The 15,588-nt window shown below is 36.5% G+C and overlaps 1 protein-coding gene across 13 annotated transcripts in view; it reads right to left on the bottom strand.

Annotated features, from left to right (window-relative positions):
• Erc1 (ELKS/RAB6-interacting/CAST family member 1) overlaps positions 1 to 15,588 on the bottom strand; it is a 350,007-nt gene that overhangs the window by 142,717 nt on the left and 191,702 nt on the right. For all 13 annotated transcript variants that reach the window (XR_012911589.1, XR_012911591.1, XR_012911592.1 and 10 more), the window contains one exon: positions 10,886 to 11,046. Coding sequence is in view for 9 of the 13 variants with exons in the window: in XM_075982955.1 (XP_075839070.1) it covers positions 10,886 to 11,046 (161 nt within the window). In the remaining 4 variants the exon portion in view is untranslated. The remainder of the gene's footprint in view (positions 1 to 10,885; positions 11,047 to 15,588) is intronic.

Below are 15,588 nucleotides of genomic sequence, written 5' to 3'. Positions count from 1 at the left end.
GAATGCAAAAAGAGTGATTAGACCTTTAGAAGCAAGATTACCACCCACAGATTAATGGATTAGAAATTCAGCTGGTACTGGATCTCATGCTTATGATGTTGCCTTAATAGGAGAAGTAATGTTTGGAAATTCTAAGAAAAAGCAAAATATTGGATGTTTTAATTGTGGTAAACAGGGTCATCTGAAAAGGAATTATATGCAAGATGTTCCTAGAAACAAATTTTTTTTCTAGAGATAATCCAAATAAAAGGCCCCAGCCTACTGGAGTATGCAAAAAGTTTGGCAAAGGCCAGCATTGGATTAATGAATACAGCTCCAGGACAGACAAGGTAACCCTTTGCCATTGGCAAACACCCTGAGGGGTCTCCTATAGGCTTGAATATCAAACTTGACTCACTCATTCCCTATGAGCATCAGAGAAACTAATCCACAGAGCAATTAAAAGATTTAATACCTATTGCTAAAAGTCACACTGCTTTGGATATAATCAAAGACAGAACAGCTTCAGGTGATAAAACAAAAAGGTTAAGAGAAACCGGAAAGCAAGTATTTTGGCAAACTGCTAAAAAGGATCAGAGATCAAAGCTATAAATACATATAAAAAGCATTAAAATTGACGGGTCAATAGATAACAGGTACAAATGTAACAATAATTTCACCAAAATCTTGGCATCCAGATTGGCCTCTTCAGAATGTAAAAGTTCAGCTTCTTGGAATTGGAACTTTATCTCAGGGAAAACAAAATGTAAGATGGGTTGAGTGTATAGGCCAGAAGAAAAATTAGAACCATATGTAGCTAACAATGAATTTATGGGGACATGATTTGTTGCAGCAATGGAAAGCACAGATGAGTATTCCTCCAACCTCAGGAATAAACTATAAACAAAGAATGCTTCTGAGAGAAATATCAAAAGGTATTATCAAGAACAGTCACATACCTTTTCAGGTTATACATAAATAGGGCACAACAGCTGGTGGTCTTTCAAAAGTACTAACAGATCTACCTTTAAAATGGTTAACTGATAAAATGTGTATGGATAGGACAATAACCTTTGAAATCAGAAAAATTATAGGCACTAGAACAGCTGGTACAGAAGCAGCTAAATGTTCAATATATCGAAGAATCAATCAATCCTTGGAATTCACCTATATTTTTCATTAAAAAGAAATCTGAAAAATGGAGAACATTAACAGATTTAAGAGTCATAAATGAGGTGAGTCAGTGGACTCTTTATAGCCTGGAAGTCTTTTGACTTCAATTATACTAATGGACTTTTAAAAATTACTTTTTTACTATACCTTTACAAAAACAGAATAATAATTCTCAACCTGGTAAAAGGTATCAGTGAAAAATTCTTCTGCAAATGATATTATGTGGCCCTACTTTACACCAATATTTTGTACAAAAGCCATTGGAATTTGTTTGCAAACAGTTTCCTGAATATATGATTTACCATTATATAGATGACATCTTACTAGCTGATTCAGACTTGGATTTCTTAGAAAAAATGCTTAATGAGGTAAAGAAAATTTTGCTTTGCTAGGGACTACAAATTGCTCCTGAAAAAAATACAAAGAGGAGATTCTATTAATTACCTAGGATATAAAATAGGTTTAGAGAAAATTTAATGACAGAAAGTACAAATCAGGAGAGATCAATTAATGAACTCTTAATGATTTTTCAAAAACTGCTGGGAGATATTAACTGGGTATTGCCCAAAACTAAATTAACAAATCAAGAACTAAGTAATTTATTTCAAATCTTACAAGGTGATAAGGATTTAAGTTGTCCAAAAAAAATTATCATCTGAGGCTGAGAAAGAATTGGCTTTGGTAGAAGAGAAATTACTGGAGGCACATGTGGATTGCTTGAAGCAAGAGATTGACTGTATTGTGGTCTTAGTATCATCTATATATTCTCCAAAAAAAATTTGTACATGAAGAGAAGATAATATTTTAGAATAAATATTTTTCTTATAAAGAACTCAAGAAATTAGACAATAAAATTCTAAATAACCAAATTAAAAAATGAAATAGTGAACTAAACAGAAAATTCTCAACAGAAGAATTTCAAATGGCCAAAAGGTACTTAAAAACATGTTCAACTTCCTTAGCTATTAGGCAAATGCACATTAAAACAACTATGAGGTACTATCTTAAACCTGTCAGAATGGCTAAGATCAAAAACACTAATGATAGCTTATGCTGGAGAGGATGTGGAGTAAGGGGAACACTCATCCACTGCTGGTGGGAATGCAAACTTGTGCAACCACTTTAGAAATCAGCATGGTAGATTTTCAGAAAATTGGGAATCAACCTACCTCAGGATCCAGTAATACCACTCTTGGTAATATATCCAAAGATGCTCAATCATACTACAAAAGCATTTGTTCAACTATGTTCATAGCAGCATTATTTGTAATAGCCAGAACCTGGAAACAACCTAGATGCCCCTCAACTGAAGAGTGGATAAAGTGTGGCACGTTTACACATTAGAGTACTTCTCAGTGGTAAAAAAACAATGACATCTTGAATTGTGCATGCAAATGGATGGAATTAGAAAACACTATCTTGACTGAGGTAACCCAGACCCCCAAAAATTAATATGGTAAGTACTCATTCATGAATGTAAACAAAGGACATTGAGCCTATAGTTCAAGATCCTAGAGAAGCTAAGTAATAAGGTGAACCCAAAGAAAAACATATATAGACCCACCTGGGAACTAGAAACAGACAAGATCGCCTGACAAATTTGGGAGCATGGGGGGCGGAGGTAGAAGGAAGGGGAGAAGGGAAGGGTTGAAGAGAACTTGAGGGAATGGGATAGTCGAGATGGAGGAAGGACACATATGAGAGCAAGAAAAGAGATATCTTGATTGAGGGAGCCATTATGGGGTTAGCAAGAAACCTGGCTCTAGAAAATTCCCCAGGAATCCACAAGGATGACCCCAGCTAAGATCCTAAGCAAGAGAGGAGAGGATGTCTGAACTGGCCTTGCCCTGTGTCAGACTGATGATTATCTTAAATATCACCATAGAACCTTCGGCCAACAACAGATGGAAACAGAGGCAGAGACCCACATCGGAGCACTGAACTGAACTCCCAAGGTCCAGTTGAAGAGTGGAAGGAATGAGAATATGAGCAAGGAGGTCAAAACCATGAAAGGTTCATCCACTGAGAGGATTTAACTGAGCTAATGGGAGCTCGCCAATTCCAACTGGACTGGGAGTGAACAAGAATGGGATCAAACTAGTGCCTCTGAATGTGGTTGGGGCAGACTGAGGGACCACTGACAGTGGCACTGGGATTTGTCTCTACTGCACATACTGGCTTTTTTGGATCCTATTCTCTTTGGATGTATACCTTGCTCAACCTAAATGTAGTAGGGAGGACCTTGGACTTTCCACCGGGCAGAGTGTCTTGCCCTCACTTAGGATTGGAGGGGGTGGGGTAGGAGGGTATGTAGAGGAAGTGGGGAGGAGTGGGTATTTGGGTTGGTATTTTTTAAAGTAATAAAATAAAATTAAAAAAGAATGGTCTTTTTTTTTTTTACAGCACAGAGAAAAAAATTAAGGAACTATGCAGAAAAGGTTTCTGAATTGATTCTAAAAGGAAAGTTAAGATTTCATCAATTAATAGGAATAGACCCAGCAGAAATTGTGGTACTTTTTTACTAATGTTGAAATTGTCTCATTATATGCAGAAAATGAAAATTGGCAAAGAGCTTGCAGTAATTTTCTTTTGGGAGAAATTAGCAACAAATATCCCCAAAGCAAGAGACTTCAGTTTAAAAAGAGAACGAATCAAATTCTTCTTCACATTGTACAGGAAACACCAATTTCTGGAGCCCCTACATTCTATATGGATGCAAATAAAGCAGGAAAGACAGGTTATAAGTCAAGAAAAATAATTAAAGTGTCTCAAAGCCCTTATGATTCAGTAAAAAAAAAGTATTCATGGTGTATTATAAGGTTTTCCAGAACTTCTTAAAAACAGTTACTGAATATCAATATGAGGAAAGATTTGCTTTTGCATGCTGAAAGCACTGAACTTATTTCAGATGATTCAGAATTAACTTTGTTATTTATTCAATTACATAATTGAATAAATAGAAAAGAAATAATCAGGAATAGAAATAATCCCTTATATATCACACATATCAGATTCCATACAGGAACCAGGCCCTCTAACATAAGGTAATGATGAAATTGATAAGCTATTGCTAGGAAATGTCCTAGACACCTCAGAATTTTATAAGAAATACCATATTAATAATAGCAAAGGTTTGAAGGAAGGTTTCCCTATTACTTGGCAACAAGGCAAGTAAATTATAAGAAAATGTCATACTTGTTCTTTATATAAACAGATTCCACTACCTGAAGGAAGTAAGCCAAAGGATACTCACAGAAATTAAATGTGGCAGATGGTTATGTTTTGATGTGGGATTCCCCTCTCTATGCTGCAAATAACACTGGTTAATAAAGAAGCTGTTTTCGGCCTGTGATAGGGTAGAGCAGAACTAGGTGAGAAAAACTAAACCGAATGCTGGGAGAAAGGCGGCAAAGTCAAGGAGAAGCCATGGAGCTGCCGCAGGAGACAACAGGAAGATTGTTGGTAGACCACGAGCCTCGTGGTAAAATATAAAATGGAAATGGGTTAAATTAAGACGTAAAAGCTAGCCAATAAAAAATTAGAGCTAACAGACCAAGCAGTGATTTAATTAATACAGTTTCTGTATGGTTATTTCAGGAGTCTGGGCAGCCGGGAAACGAACAAGCGGCCTCCTACTACAATGTCTCATTTTGCAGAGTTTGGAAAAGTAAAGTATGTGCCCCATACCATAAATACTTATTCAGGATTTCAATGGGAAACTGCTTTGAGTTCTGAAAAGACTGATTCTGTAATTGCTCATTTATTAGAAGTTATGACCATCATGGGGATATCTGTACATATTAAGACTGACAGTGCTCCAAAGCGTCTTTAATAAAATGAAACAGCTTTTTGAATATTACAATATAAAGCATATTACAAATATACCACACAATCCTACATGACCAGCAGTTATACAAAGATCTAACTGCACTTCAAAAGATATGCTTAATAAATAGAAGGTGTAATAAAGGTTGCCTAATATAAATTGTACAAATTCTTTATTGATGCTAAAATTTTTATACTAATGAAGAAAGACCGACAACTGGGGAGAGACATTAGATAATGGGAAAAAAACTGCTAAACTAAATTAGTCTGTCTATTTCAAAGATGTGTTGACCTCAGAATGGAAACTAGGATATATGTTACATTGGGGAAGATGTATTACTTTTGTTTGTACAGGAGAGGAAACGATATGAATATCATGAAAATTGATAAACACTAGATTTGAATAGAAGAGACCTTTTGATTAGAAAAGGCCATAGGTAATCAATCACATAGTCATTCCATCTAAATTAACTTAATTAAGATTGAGAGATGTTTTTATTTGATCAGTTTCCAAAAAAATGAAATTCCCCAAATCTGGGTTGGGGCAAGGTTTTGTTTTTGTCTTTCCAGTAGAATAAAAGCATCCAACTAAAGAATCTGAAGACCACTAGAACAATAAGACATCAGAAGAAGAACAAATCATCCACAGAAAATGTCCCAAGAAAAATAGTAAATTGGTTTAATGGTACAACACATATCCAACAGGAAAACGTTTCAAAAATCTTTCCAAATGTTTGTTTCTACTGTTCTCAACAGACATATAAGGCAAATAGTCTTTTTGCAGTCTCAACTCAATTAAAATTTAAAGTTGGCTTTGGAACACGCACACAAACTTTCTGTTGTTGATGTGGGAGTGTCATATATCAATCTGTTGATTTCATTGGCTAAGCAATAAAGAAACTGCTAGGCCCATTGGATAGGCCCACCCTTAGGTGGGTGGAGTAAACAGAACAGAATGCCGGGAGGAAGAGGAAGTGAGGTCAGACTCGACAGCTCCCTTCTCCGGAGCAGACGCCTCGGCAGAGACGCCATGCCCCGCTCCCAGGCAGACACACGCAATGAAGCTCCTACCTAGACTCTTCCCAGTAAGACCGGTGCTCACAGACACAGATTATTAGAGATGGGTTGATTGGGATATCAGAATTAGCCAGTAAGGGCTAGAGCTAAGGGCCAAGCAGTGATTAAAAGAATATAGTGTCTGTGTAATTATTTTGGGGCATAAGCTAGCCGAGCCAGGCGGCTTGGGGTGTTGGGGGATGCAGCCCCGCCGCCCATATTACTACATGTTGTGATATAAATGGTCATATAGAGCACTAACTAATTCTGGAAAGAGGCTTCATCTAGCTTCCTATATATGATTTCTGGCTTGAGTATGAAGCAGATAATTAGGAGCTAATTTTGTGTATTTTGGGTGTACTTAACAGATTGTTATCCTTTAACGTCTCTGAGACTTGCTACATAAGACATTTAAAAAGTTTAAGTTTTTTGCAGTGAGCTGTGACCATTCCTAACAGCAAAAAATTGAAATCTCCAGAAGAATGATGGAGCCCCACGATGATTCCACCTGGATGTGACAATGTCACTAAGCTGACAAACTCTACCCAAAGATCAGCTTTGGACTATAAACTGCTCAGAACAGTTTGAAGGCAGCTAGCTAAGATCATCTAACATCACGGACTACTCCAGTCAGAACTTCAGATAAGACTTGAACTTTTCCTATCACACTGGACAACAGCCAGCTATCCCAGGACTTTATCTTTACCTCAGTTTTTTCAGCGTCCCCTAAAGATGCCATCGCCTCCAGAGCAGAAAGTAAATTTAAGAACATAATGTTCACATTTCCAAGAAGTGGGGTGGGTGGTTTTTGTTTGTTCGATGAATGTTTGTCATCATTTAGGGGGATTGGTTACAAGTTGCTATTGATCACAGTCAGGGAGGAAACTAAAAGGAAATTGGATTCAGGGATTTCATTCTAAAAAGAAAAAGGGTGAGGATATAGAAATGATAAGACAAAAGGGTAGATATTGAATCTACTTTCAAACTAAAACAGCAACTAATAGTCACAAATATTTCACATTGGTATGTATTTTTGCGTATTGATACAAGTTTAAGGTTATTTTGTTATATTGTATAAATGTTTCTACTCTTGTTTAAGGTATTTTTGTATATTTATTTTATATTTATTTTTGCTATACTATATGCTCTCTATTTTTTATTTAAGGTATTGTAACTATGCAGCGCATTTAAAAATATAGTATAAAGTAAGTCCTTGAAAGTTATTTAGGAAAATAAAAAAAATAGAATTTAGTTGTTGTAAGGAGTGGCGGGCCGCTTCCTGCCACCCAGTTCCTGGCCATCGGCTAGCTTTACCTGAAATAATTACACAGAAACTGTATTCTTTTAAACACTGCTGGGCCCATTAGTTATAACCTCTTATTGGCTAGCTCTTACATATTGATCTAACCCATTTCTAATATCTGTATTGCCACTTGAGTGTGGCTTACCAGGATGAGTCTAACGGGCATCCACCTCAGAGAGGAGAGTCATGGCGACTGACCTCACTGCCTTCTTCCCAGCATCCTGTTCTGTTTACTCCTCCTATCTAATTTTCTGTCCTATTAAAGGGCCAAGGCAGTTTCTTTATTTAACCAATGAAATCAACACAAAACAGAAGACTCTCCCACATCAGTTAGTAGTTAGTTACTCATTATAATAACCATACTTATAGTCATGTTGGATATGTTTCCAAGGCCAAGCATAGACATATTTAAAATAGACAGATGGTCTTCAAACACTTCAGAGGCCTACGAAATATTGAGTTTAAAATATTTTAATAATATATGGCTTTGGGGCTGGATAGATGGCTCAGAGGTTAGGAGCATTGCCTGCTCTTCCAAAGGTCCTAAGTTCAATTCCCAGCAACCACATGGTGGCTCACAACCATCTGTAATGGGGTCTGGTGCCCTCTTCTAGCCTGCAGGCATACACACAGACAGAATATTATATACATAATATATAAATATTAAAAAAAATAACATATGGCTTTTCATGACAGTGAGACATCTGCTCCTGACAGCACCAATTTACTTCAAAAGAGAATGATGGGCATCAAAGGATTTCCATATAGAATTTGTTTTCATTTGTGGCAAGTTAGTAACTGGGCAAAGGAACTGTCCTTACCTCAACTGCTGATAGTTTGCTATCCAAACTGGACAAACAGGATGCAAAAGAAAGCAACTGCCAAATGTTGCCAAGACAAAGTAGGACAGTCTTTCAAAATTCCTGCTTCATAGAAAAGTCTGTCAAATATTCTAGTTCTGTAGACCAAAGATGGATGCACCAAGGTTGCACAGCAAACTTGGGGTAATTGTTTAGGCAGTCAGAAGTCTCTATTGTTTCTTACTTTTGGAAGTTGTTTCCTCTGTACTTCCTGTTTAATCAGATAATTCTATATTGTTCTTGGGTCTCTGATGGATAGTTACAGATAGTTACAGTTTTCCATAGTTTTAATAGAAAGTAAATTAAGTACAAAACTCTGAACTCACCAAAATAGGACAGACAATGGAGTATTTGAATTTGAAAATACTAATGGACTGGACATTGAGAATGTATTTCCTACTTAATAATTGTTGCTACTGTATAGTTTAACGATGTTAGAGTTAAAACTCTTCTGTTTTTAGACAAGAAAGAGAAATGTTTCATAAGAATTGTTACACTGCAACCCAGCTGTGACAACAATACCACCTTGAATCAAGGACAGCGTCAGCAACGGCTGACCAGGATTAGCCATAGAGTTGTTGGAGACTGTGGATGCTGAACAGAAAGGAAAAGGAAGACAGAAAGAGGGGCTGAGGGGAAGATTTCCACGGTTTTGTGAAGAGAAAAATGTAGAGAGTAGGGTCAGCTGATCACCCCTCCACTGTTCCTTAGATTTATTAGTTTTTTAGTTCATTTTCTAACTCTGAGTTTTTATTAACACTAGAACAATTTAGGTGAAGACTATAGAAGATAGCAGGGAATTTATGTGTAACAGAAAGCCTGAACCACTGTTAAAGCTCTTCAGAAGGTAGTGTCCATGACACAAAGTTTATAAAATATCTAAGTCAAAACATCATGATGAGAGCTACAAAAAGGTCAGCAGTTAAGAGCACTAGATTCTCCTTGAGGGTACCCAGATTTGATTCTCAGCACACACATTACGGTAGCTCAAAACCATTTGTAACTCTAGTTACAAAATACCCTCTTCTGGCCTTCACACCAGATACACATGTAGGCCAATACTCATAAAATAAAAATATAAATAAATCTTTTTTAAAAAATCACTATGTCACTGTAATATAACATGAGAACTAAGAAAGTGATTTAAGAAATGGGTCATCCCTAAAAAGCAAAGGTTTAGTGTTTTATTTCAAGTATTTAAATTTCTATACTGTTGACACATACCTCTATATTCTTTACTTTGTTTATTATGTGAGACTTAAGATCTTATTGATAAGTTTTGTAAATCATGGTATTTATTTTCCTAGGTGAGGAAAGTTTACAATGAATTTTGGTACCGTGTTACTATAAAACAAACCCCTCACAATTACCTTTCATTCAAGCATAAAAAAAATCCACACACATTGTTCATACAGTCTCAAAGTTTTAATAATAAAAGGAAATTCTAGCAGCAAACAAACTTCTGTTTTTCTGGAAGTTGCCATCTGAGCTGAGTGGGAAGGTTCTGACAAGAAAATGGATCAACTGTTGCTTAAGAGGTACAAAACAAAACTCATAGTGTTGCATTCTCAAGGCCTGTCTGTTTCTACAGGGATCCTGGCAAGATCCTCAGCTACTGCGTTTATCCAGGTATTTGCAATGTATCACAGTTCAAAGCAACAGAAAAGAGACATTAACATCTTAAACTACTAGTTGTTGAGGGAAAAATTATTTTAGCTAAGAGAGACTGTGTAATGAAGTAGAGAAGACGATCGTGGGATGATCAAGCAAGAGAAAATAAGAGTAATATCAGATGACAGATATTACTATAAGTAAGATGATAGAGGTTAAGAAGCCCAGACAAATACAGATTGCTTGGTGTGACATCTTGTGCAGTGTGCAAACAGCACCAGAAACTTGGGTCTGAAAGAACAGCAGAAGCTGTATGTGTGAGTGATAGCTGCTAATTGTAATTAAAACAGTACCAGCACTGTGATCAAGAGACATAAGAGACATATTTGTTTTAACAAAAGTTCACAGAGTATAAAGAGAACAATCTAAATATATTAGCAGTTAGAGATTTCAATCTCAAGAACCTACATGATGTGAGGTAAGAAGGAAAATGGCATAAATTATAGAGGCGCTTTGCTGAAATTGACAATTTTACAGAAACTGGTGTCTGATGTGACAAAATATGAATTATCAAAACTCAATGGCAAATCTAAGGAAATTCATTATACTATCCTACTTTTATATACATTTGAAATGCTTAGAACAAGTGTTTTCCTTAATAAAAAAAATTTACATTGTGTGTGTATGTGTGAGAGCCAAAGCACATGCATGAAAAGTAGGGAGACAACTTTATGAAACTGGTTCTCCCTCCACATTTACATGGGCCTAAGGAAAGAACTCAGGTCATTAGGTTTCACCAATTACCTTATGGGGGAGGCTACTTTGCCCATCTAGAAGAACTTTGTAACATTTCTAGGATATAGGGTGGTAATAAGATGTGAGAAGCAATGGCCTCTTCCCCAGATGACCTGAATTTTCCTTTGTGCCATGCTTGACAAAATTTGTTCTAGAAAGTAGGAGAAATCAGCTGGCAAGATAATTAGGCTACCTGTAATAGGGCAATGCACAAAGATGCAGAAACAAATGAGCAGAAGCATTTCAACTGAGTGGAGCCCAAAGCACAAAGGTGCAGACTTACTTCATCTCCAGAACTTCCTCTAAGTGCTTCCTCCTCTCTGCCCGGAGATTGGTGAGGTGTGTCTCCTTCTCTGCTAGGGACTGTTGAGTGGAGGACAGTTTAGCTTTCATGGACTCCAGTTCCTGCTTCACCTTCTCCATGGCCATCAACAGTTCTTCCACCTATGACACGTACAAAAAGGGAAAAGTAAAACACTATTTTCAAATACAGAGAGTGTCGCTGGGCCATGGGCAACTCCTGGGCTGATAAAATGGAAGATACATGATCCTTTTGAAATTTCTAAACTCTTTCTGATCATGTATATATACATCAAGAATAAACGGGAACAGAGATTTATCTCCGAGGTAGGGAGTGTATTCAAAATTCTCAGTTTGCTCCCCAGCAAATCAGCAAACAACAACACATATCCACCCCACACGATAGAGAGAGAGAGAGAGAGAGAGAGAGAGAGAGAGAGAGAGAGAGAGAGAGAGAGAGAGAATATGTAGTGAGAAACGGGCAGGGGTGGGGGGAGGGAGAGAAAATAGACCCAGCAAAGTGGTTCAGCTGGTAAAGTACTTATTGCACAACTCTAATGATACCCAGACGACCTGAGTTCAATCCCTTGAATCCACGCAAAGGTGAAAGGAGAGAACTAACTCCACAAAGTTGTCTTCTGACCTGCAAAGATGCCCTGTGTACACTCCCTCTATCACACATACACTACCCCCCAACACACAAACACCAACGCACAAAATAACAATTACTTATAGAAGGATCTTATGAAATAAAGGCCAAACTTGAGTACTAGATGCAGCATACACAGAGAGTAGTTTTATACATCAGAATTAAGTTCTATTGTTAACAGCATTAAAGAGTTCCTTTTTTATATCCAAAAATATATGATCAGATAAAAGAGGCACAATGCTTTAAAAAAATCTGGGCAAAAAAAAGCCTTGATAGAAACAAATTTGAAACAAATAAAAACCATGTGCAAGGCCAACAAAAATACAGAATGCTAAAATACAGGGAAAAGAAACACAGAGAGGAAAGGTCTATATCTCATAAGCTATTTTCATTCATTCTGGTTATTCAAATTTGAATTACTTAAATAAAAACTATACAGAGGAAAGCCTGTTATTAACAAACAGTAATCTCACAGGTAAGCACAGAGCACTGATCACAGAAGTTTATAATAGTGTTCATCATGCTGATGACCTATCTGTTCAGAAGCAGAAGGTCGAGGAAGGGATTCTGTCATTCATTCACTCCTATACAAACTAATTTTTGTGCTAAAACTGAGAGCTGTTTGGAGAGACAGGCCTATGGTAAGCACACCAGAGCTGTTTGTGGACTCCTTCAGGTGAGTGCCTGGTACCAAACCACATCTGCTACTCAACAGCAAGAAAAGGACGTTTGTATGTGTGTGCCTGCATTACATATATATATATATATATATATATATACACCCAAGGGTTCAAGAAAAGGACGTTTGCATGTGTGTGCCTGCATTACATATGTATATACACCCAAGGGCTCAAGTCGATCCTTGCTCTAATGGGAGGAACTCCCTGGGATATAGTCACATCTGCAAATGTCAGGTGAATATATGTAACCCTCAGCTCTCTGGGCACCACTGATAAGAGTTAATTCCATTCTATCCATTCAGTTAGTGTAAACCTTTCTAAAACTGAGTAAACATGTGTTCTAACACAAGAAGAGCAAGGTGCATTTGTTATCAGAATTTGTTGCCTTCCCTATACAGATCTCAAAAGTCTCTCAGGCATCTTGTATTGCACCATTCATAGCAAACAACCATATCAGTTTCTTACATACCCTAGAAAGAATCTACATACATACAAGCAAAAGTATATATTAACAGTCAAACCCTCCTCTCCCTACACAAAAGGAAACTATGTATTTCCCTTTATAGCTAAACAATTTTTGGTAAATCTTTTACAGAAATGCAAAATACACGAAGATATACAATAAATGTGGAACTTGAAAAATCTGCTTCAAGTCAATGCATCTTGTTAGCATGTCAATTAATAAACAGAACACTGTCAGCACCTCAAAACCTGCCTCTCTATCCCTTTGCAGATAAAAAGTATTCTATCATTTTGTTTTTCCAAACTTGATATTCTGCCTGTTAACTTTGCAAATAGAATCATAAAGCATATAATTATTTGGCATTTTCTAAGATTCATGCATGCTGATGGTATGATTATAGTGTTGTAATTTTCCTAACTGCATATTCTATTTGTGAAAACACAAGGACATACATACTTTATGATGCTTTGATAGGGAATATTTAAATTGAGTGGATCTTAATAAGCACAGTTTTCTTTGTTTTTGTTTACATGTGGTTTTTGAGAGAGGGTTTCTCTGTGTAGCCTTGGTTGTCCGGGAATTCACTCAAAAAAACCAGGCTGGCTTGAACTTGTGAGATCCACCTGCCTCTGTCTCCTGAGTGCTGGAATTAAAGGTGTGTGCCACCACTAACCAACAATAAATGTGATCTTATTTCTTACAAGTATGGAGTGTTTTGTGCCCTGTATAAGACTCTGTCTACATCAAAGTCATATGATTATTCTATCTTTATAAACTCTTGATTATTTCACGTTTAGATTTATAAAACATATACACTAATTTCTGCATACACTATTAACTATATGAGCATGTGAATCTAATTTACTTAACAACATTAACAGCAGAAAAAAATTAAGGTCATAGTTTAAATTTTAACAATTCCCATCTACTTTTAGAAAAGATAAGAAATTATGTAAAGATAATTACACAAAGTAGGAAATAATAATAGTCCTTCACCGCACACAATTGTCTTCAAATGTCAGAACGGAGAATTGTGAAATGTTTTGTTTATAGAAAGACTAGACCCTATGTGTATTTTCCAGATAAACAGCAAAACAGACATCTGTCTCTTACCCATAGTTCTGCTTTTCATAGCTTCAGCTACCTGTAGTATGAGAACATCAAATGGAAAACCCAGAAATAAACAACTCATAACTTTTCTAAAGAGAGTGATAAAATCTCACACCTCTTCCTCTCTCCAGCTGACTGTGAATTATTGTTTGTCTATTATTTGTGTCTGCCGTCTGCATTCAGGTCATGCAGCAGCAGCCTCAGGGATCAAGTGCACTGACTTGCTCTTAAAGTGCTTGTGCTCTAGTAATGTTTATTTTTACTTAATAATGGCTCTAAAGTACAAAGCGATGTTGACAAAAAAAAAAGATGTAAAGTGTTCCCTTTCAATGAGAAGTATAGTACGAAATGTTGAGAAAGAGGCCACATCTACATAACTTGTAATACAGTAGGTCATTCTAATGAGTTTATCATTGCTATTCTCTCGCTGTGTCTAATTCATAAATAAGACTTTACCATATGCATTCAGTATGGCTTGCAGTTCAGGCATCCATTAAAGACAAGTGTGTAGGAGAAGACTATCATAGTTATCACTGAACAGCTTACATGTAGTCATTTCACTGTACCCCCACCAAGTTCCTAAAATAGCAGCATTCGGAATTTGTCTTCTTTCTTTCATGCTTACTCCCTTTTTGAGACAGTTTGATGCTGGCCTGAAAAATCAGTATGTAACAAAGACTGGACTTGACCACCTACTCTTCCTACACACACACACACACACACACACACACACACACACACACACACACACTCTCACATCAGAAGTCAATTGTGGGACTTAGTTTTCTCCTATCATATAGGTTTCAGATACGAAACTTTGTTTGCCAGGCTTGACAACAACCTCTTACCTGCTAAGTTGTGTCAGCCTACCTACAGTGTTTTAAACTACGTGCATATATTTCAAAGTATATCACTTTATTTTTATCAGTTTATAAATTTGTAGAAAAGTTAAGAACACACACAATACCACCAAGAGCAACACAACACCAGTAAAACCTAAAGAGCCTACAACAGCAAGACCTGAACAACCAAATATGGATGAGGCAGAAGAACATGACCTAAAAAATAACTTCAAGAGAATGTTTGAAACTCTTAAAGAGGAAATGAGAAATTCCCTTAAAAAATGGAGGAAAAGACAAACAAAAAATTGGAAGACATTAACAAATCACATAAAGAAAAACAAGAAAAAGAAATCAAACATATGAAAGAAACTATTCAGGACTTGAAAACTGGAATAGAGACAATAAGGAAAACACAAGCCAAGGGAATTATAGAAACAGAAATCATGAGAAAATGATCAGGAACCACACACACAAGCATGAACAGCAGAATACAAGAGACGGAAGAGAGAATCTCAAGCGCTGAAGAAACAATAGAGGAAATAGATTGATCAGTAAAAGAAAACATTAAATCTAACAAAAGATTAACCCAAAATATCCAGGAAATATGAGACACCATGAAAAAGCCAAATGTAAGAATAATGGGTATAAAAGGAGGGGAAGAATTTCAACTCAAAAGCATAGAAAACATACTTAAAATCATAGAAGAAAACTTTCCCAACCTAAAGAAAGACATGCCTATGAAGATATAAGAAGGTTACAGAACACCAAATAGACTGGATCCAAAAAAAAAAAAAGTCCTATCGCCATATAATAATCAAAACACTAAACATACAGAATAAAAAAAGAATATTAAGAGCTACAAAGGAAAAAAGGCCAAGGAACATATGAAGGTAGACCTATCAGAATTGTACCTGACTTCTAATTGAAGTCAATGAAAGCCAG

The sequence above is a fragment of the Microtus pennsylvanicus genome, chromosome 8 (assembly GCF_037038515.1).
Source record: "Microtus pennsylvanicus isolate mMicPen1 chromosome 8, mMicPen1.hap1, whole genome shotgun sequence".
NCBI classification, from domain to species: Eukaryota; Metazoa; Chordata; class Mammalia; order Rodentia; family Cricetidae; genus Microtus; species Microtus pennsylvanicus.
Note: the sequence above shows the minus strand (reverse complement) of the source record. Positions and strands in the feature narration are given on the sequence as shown.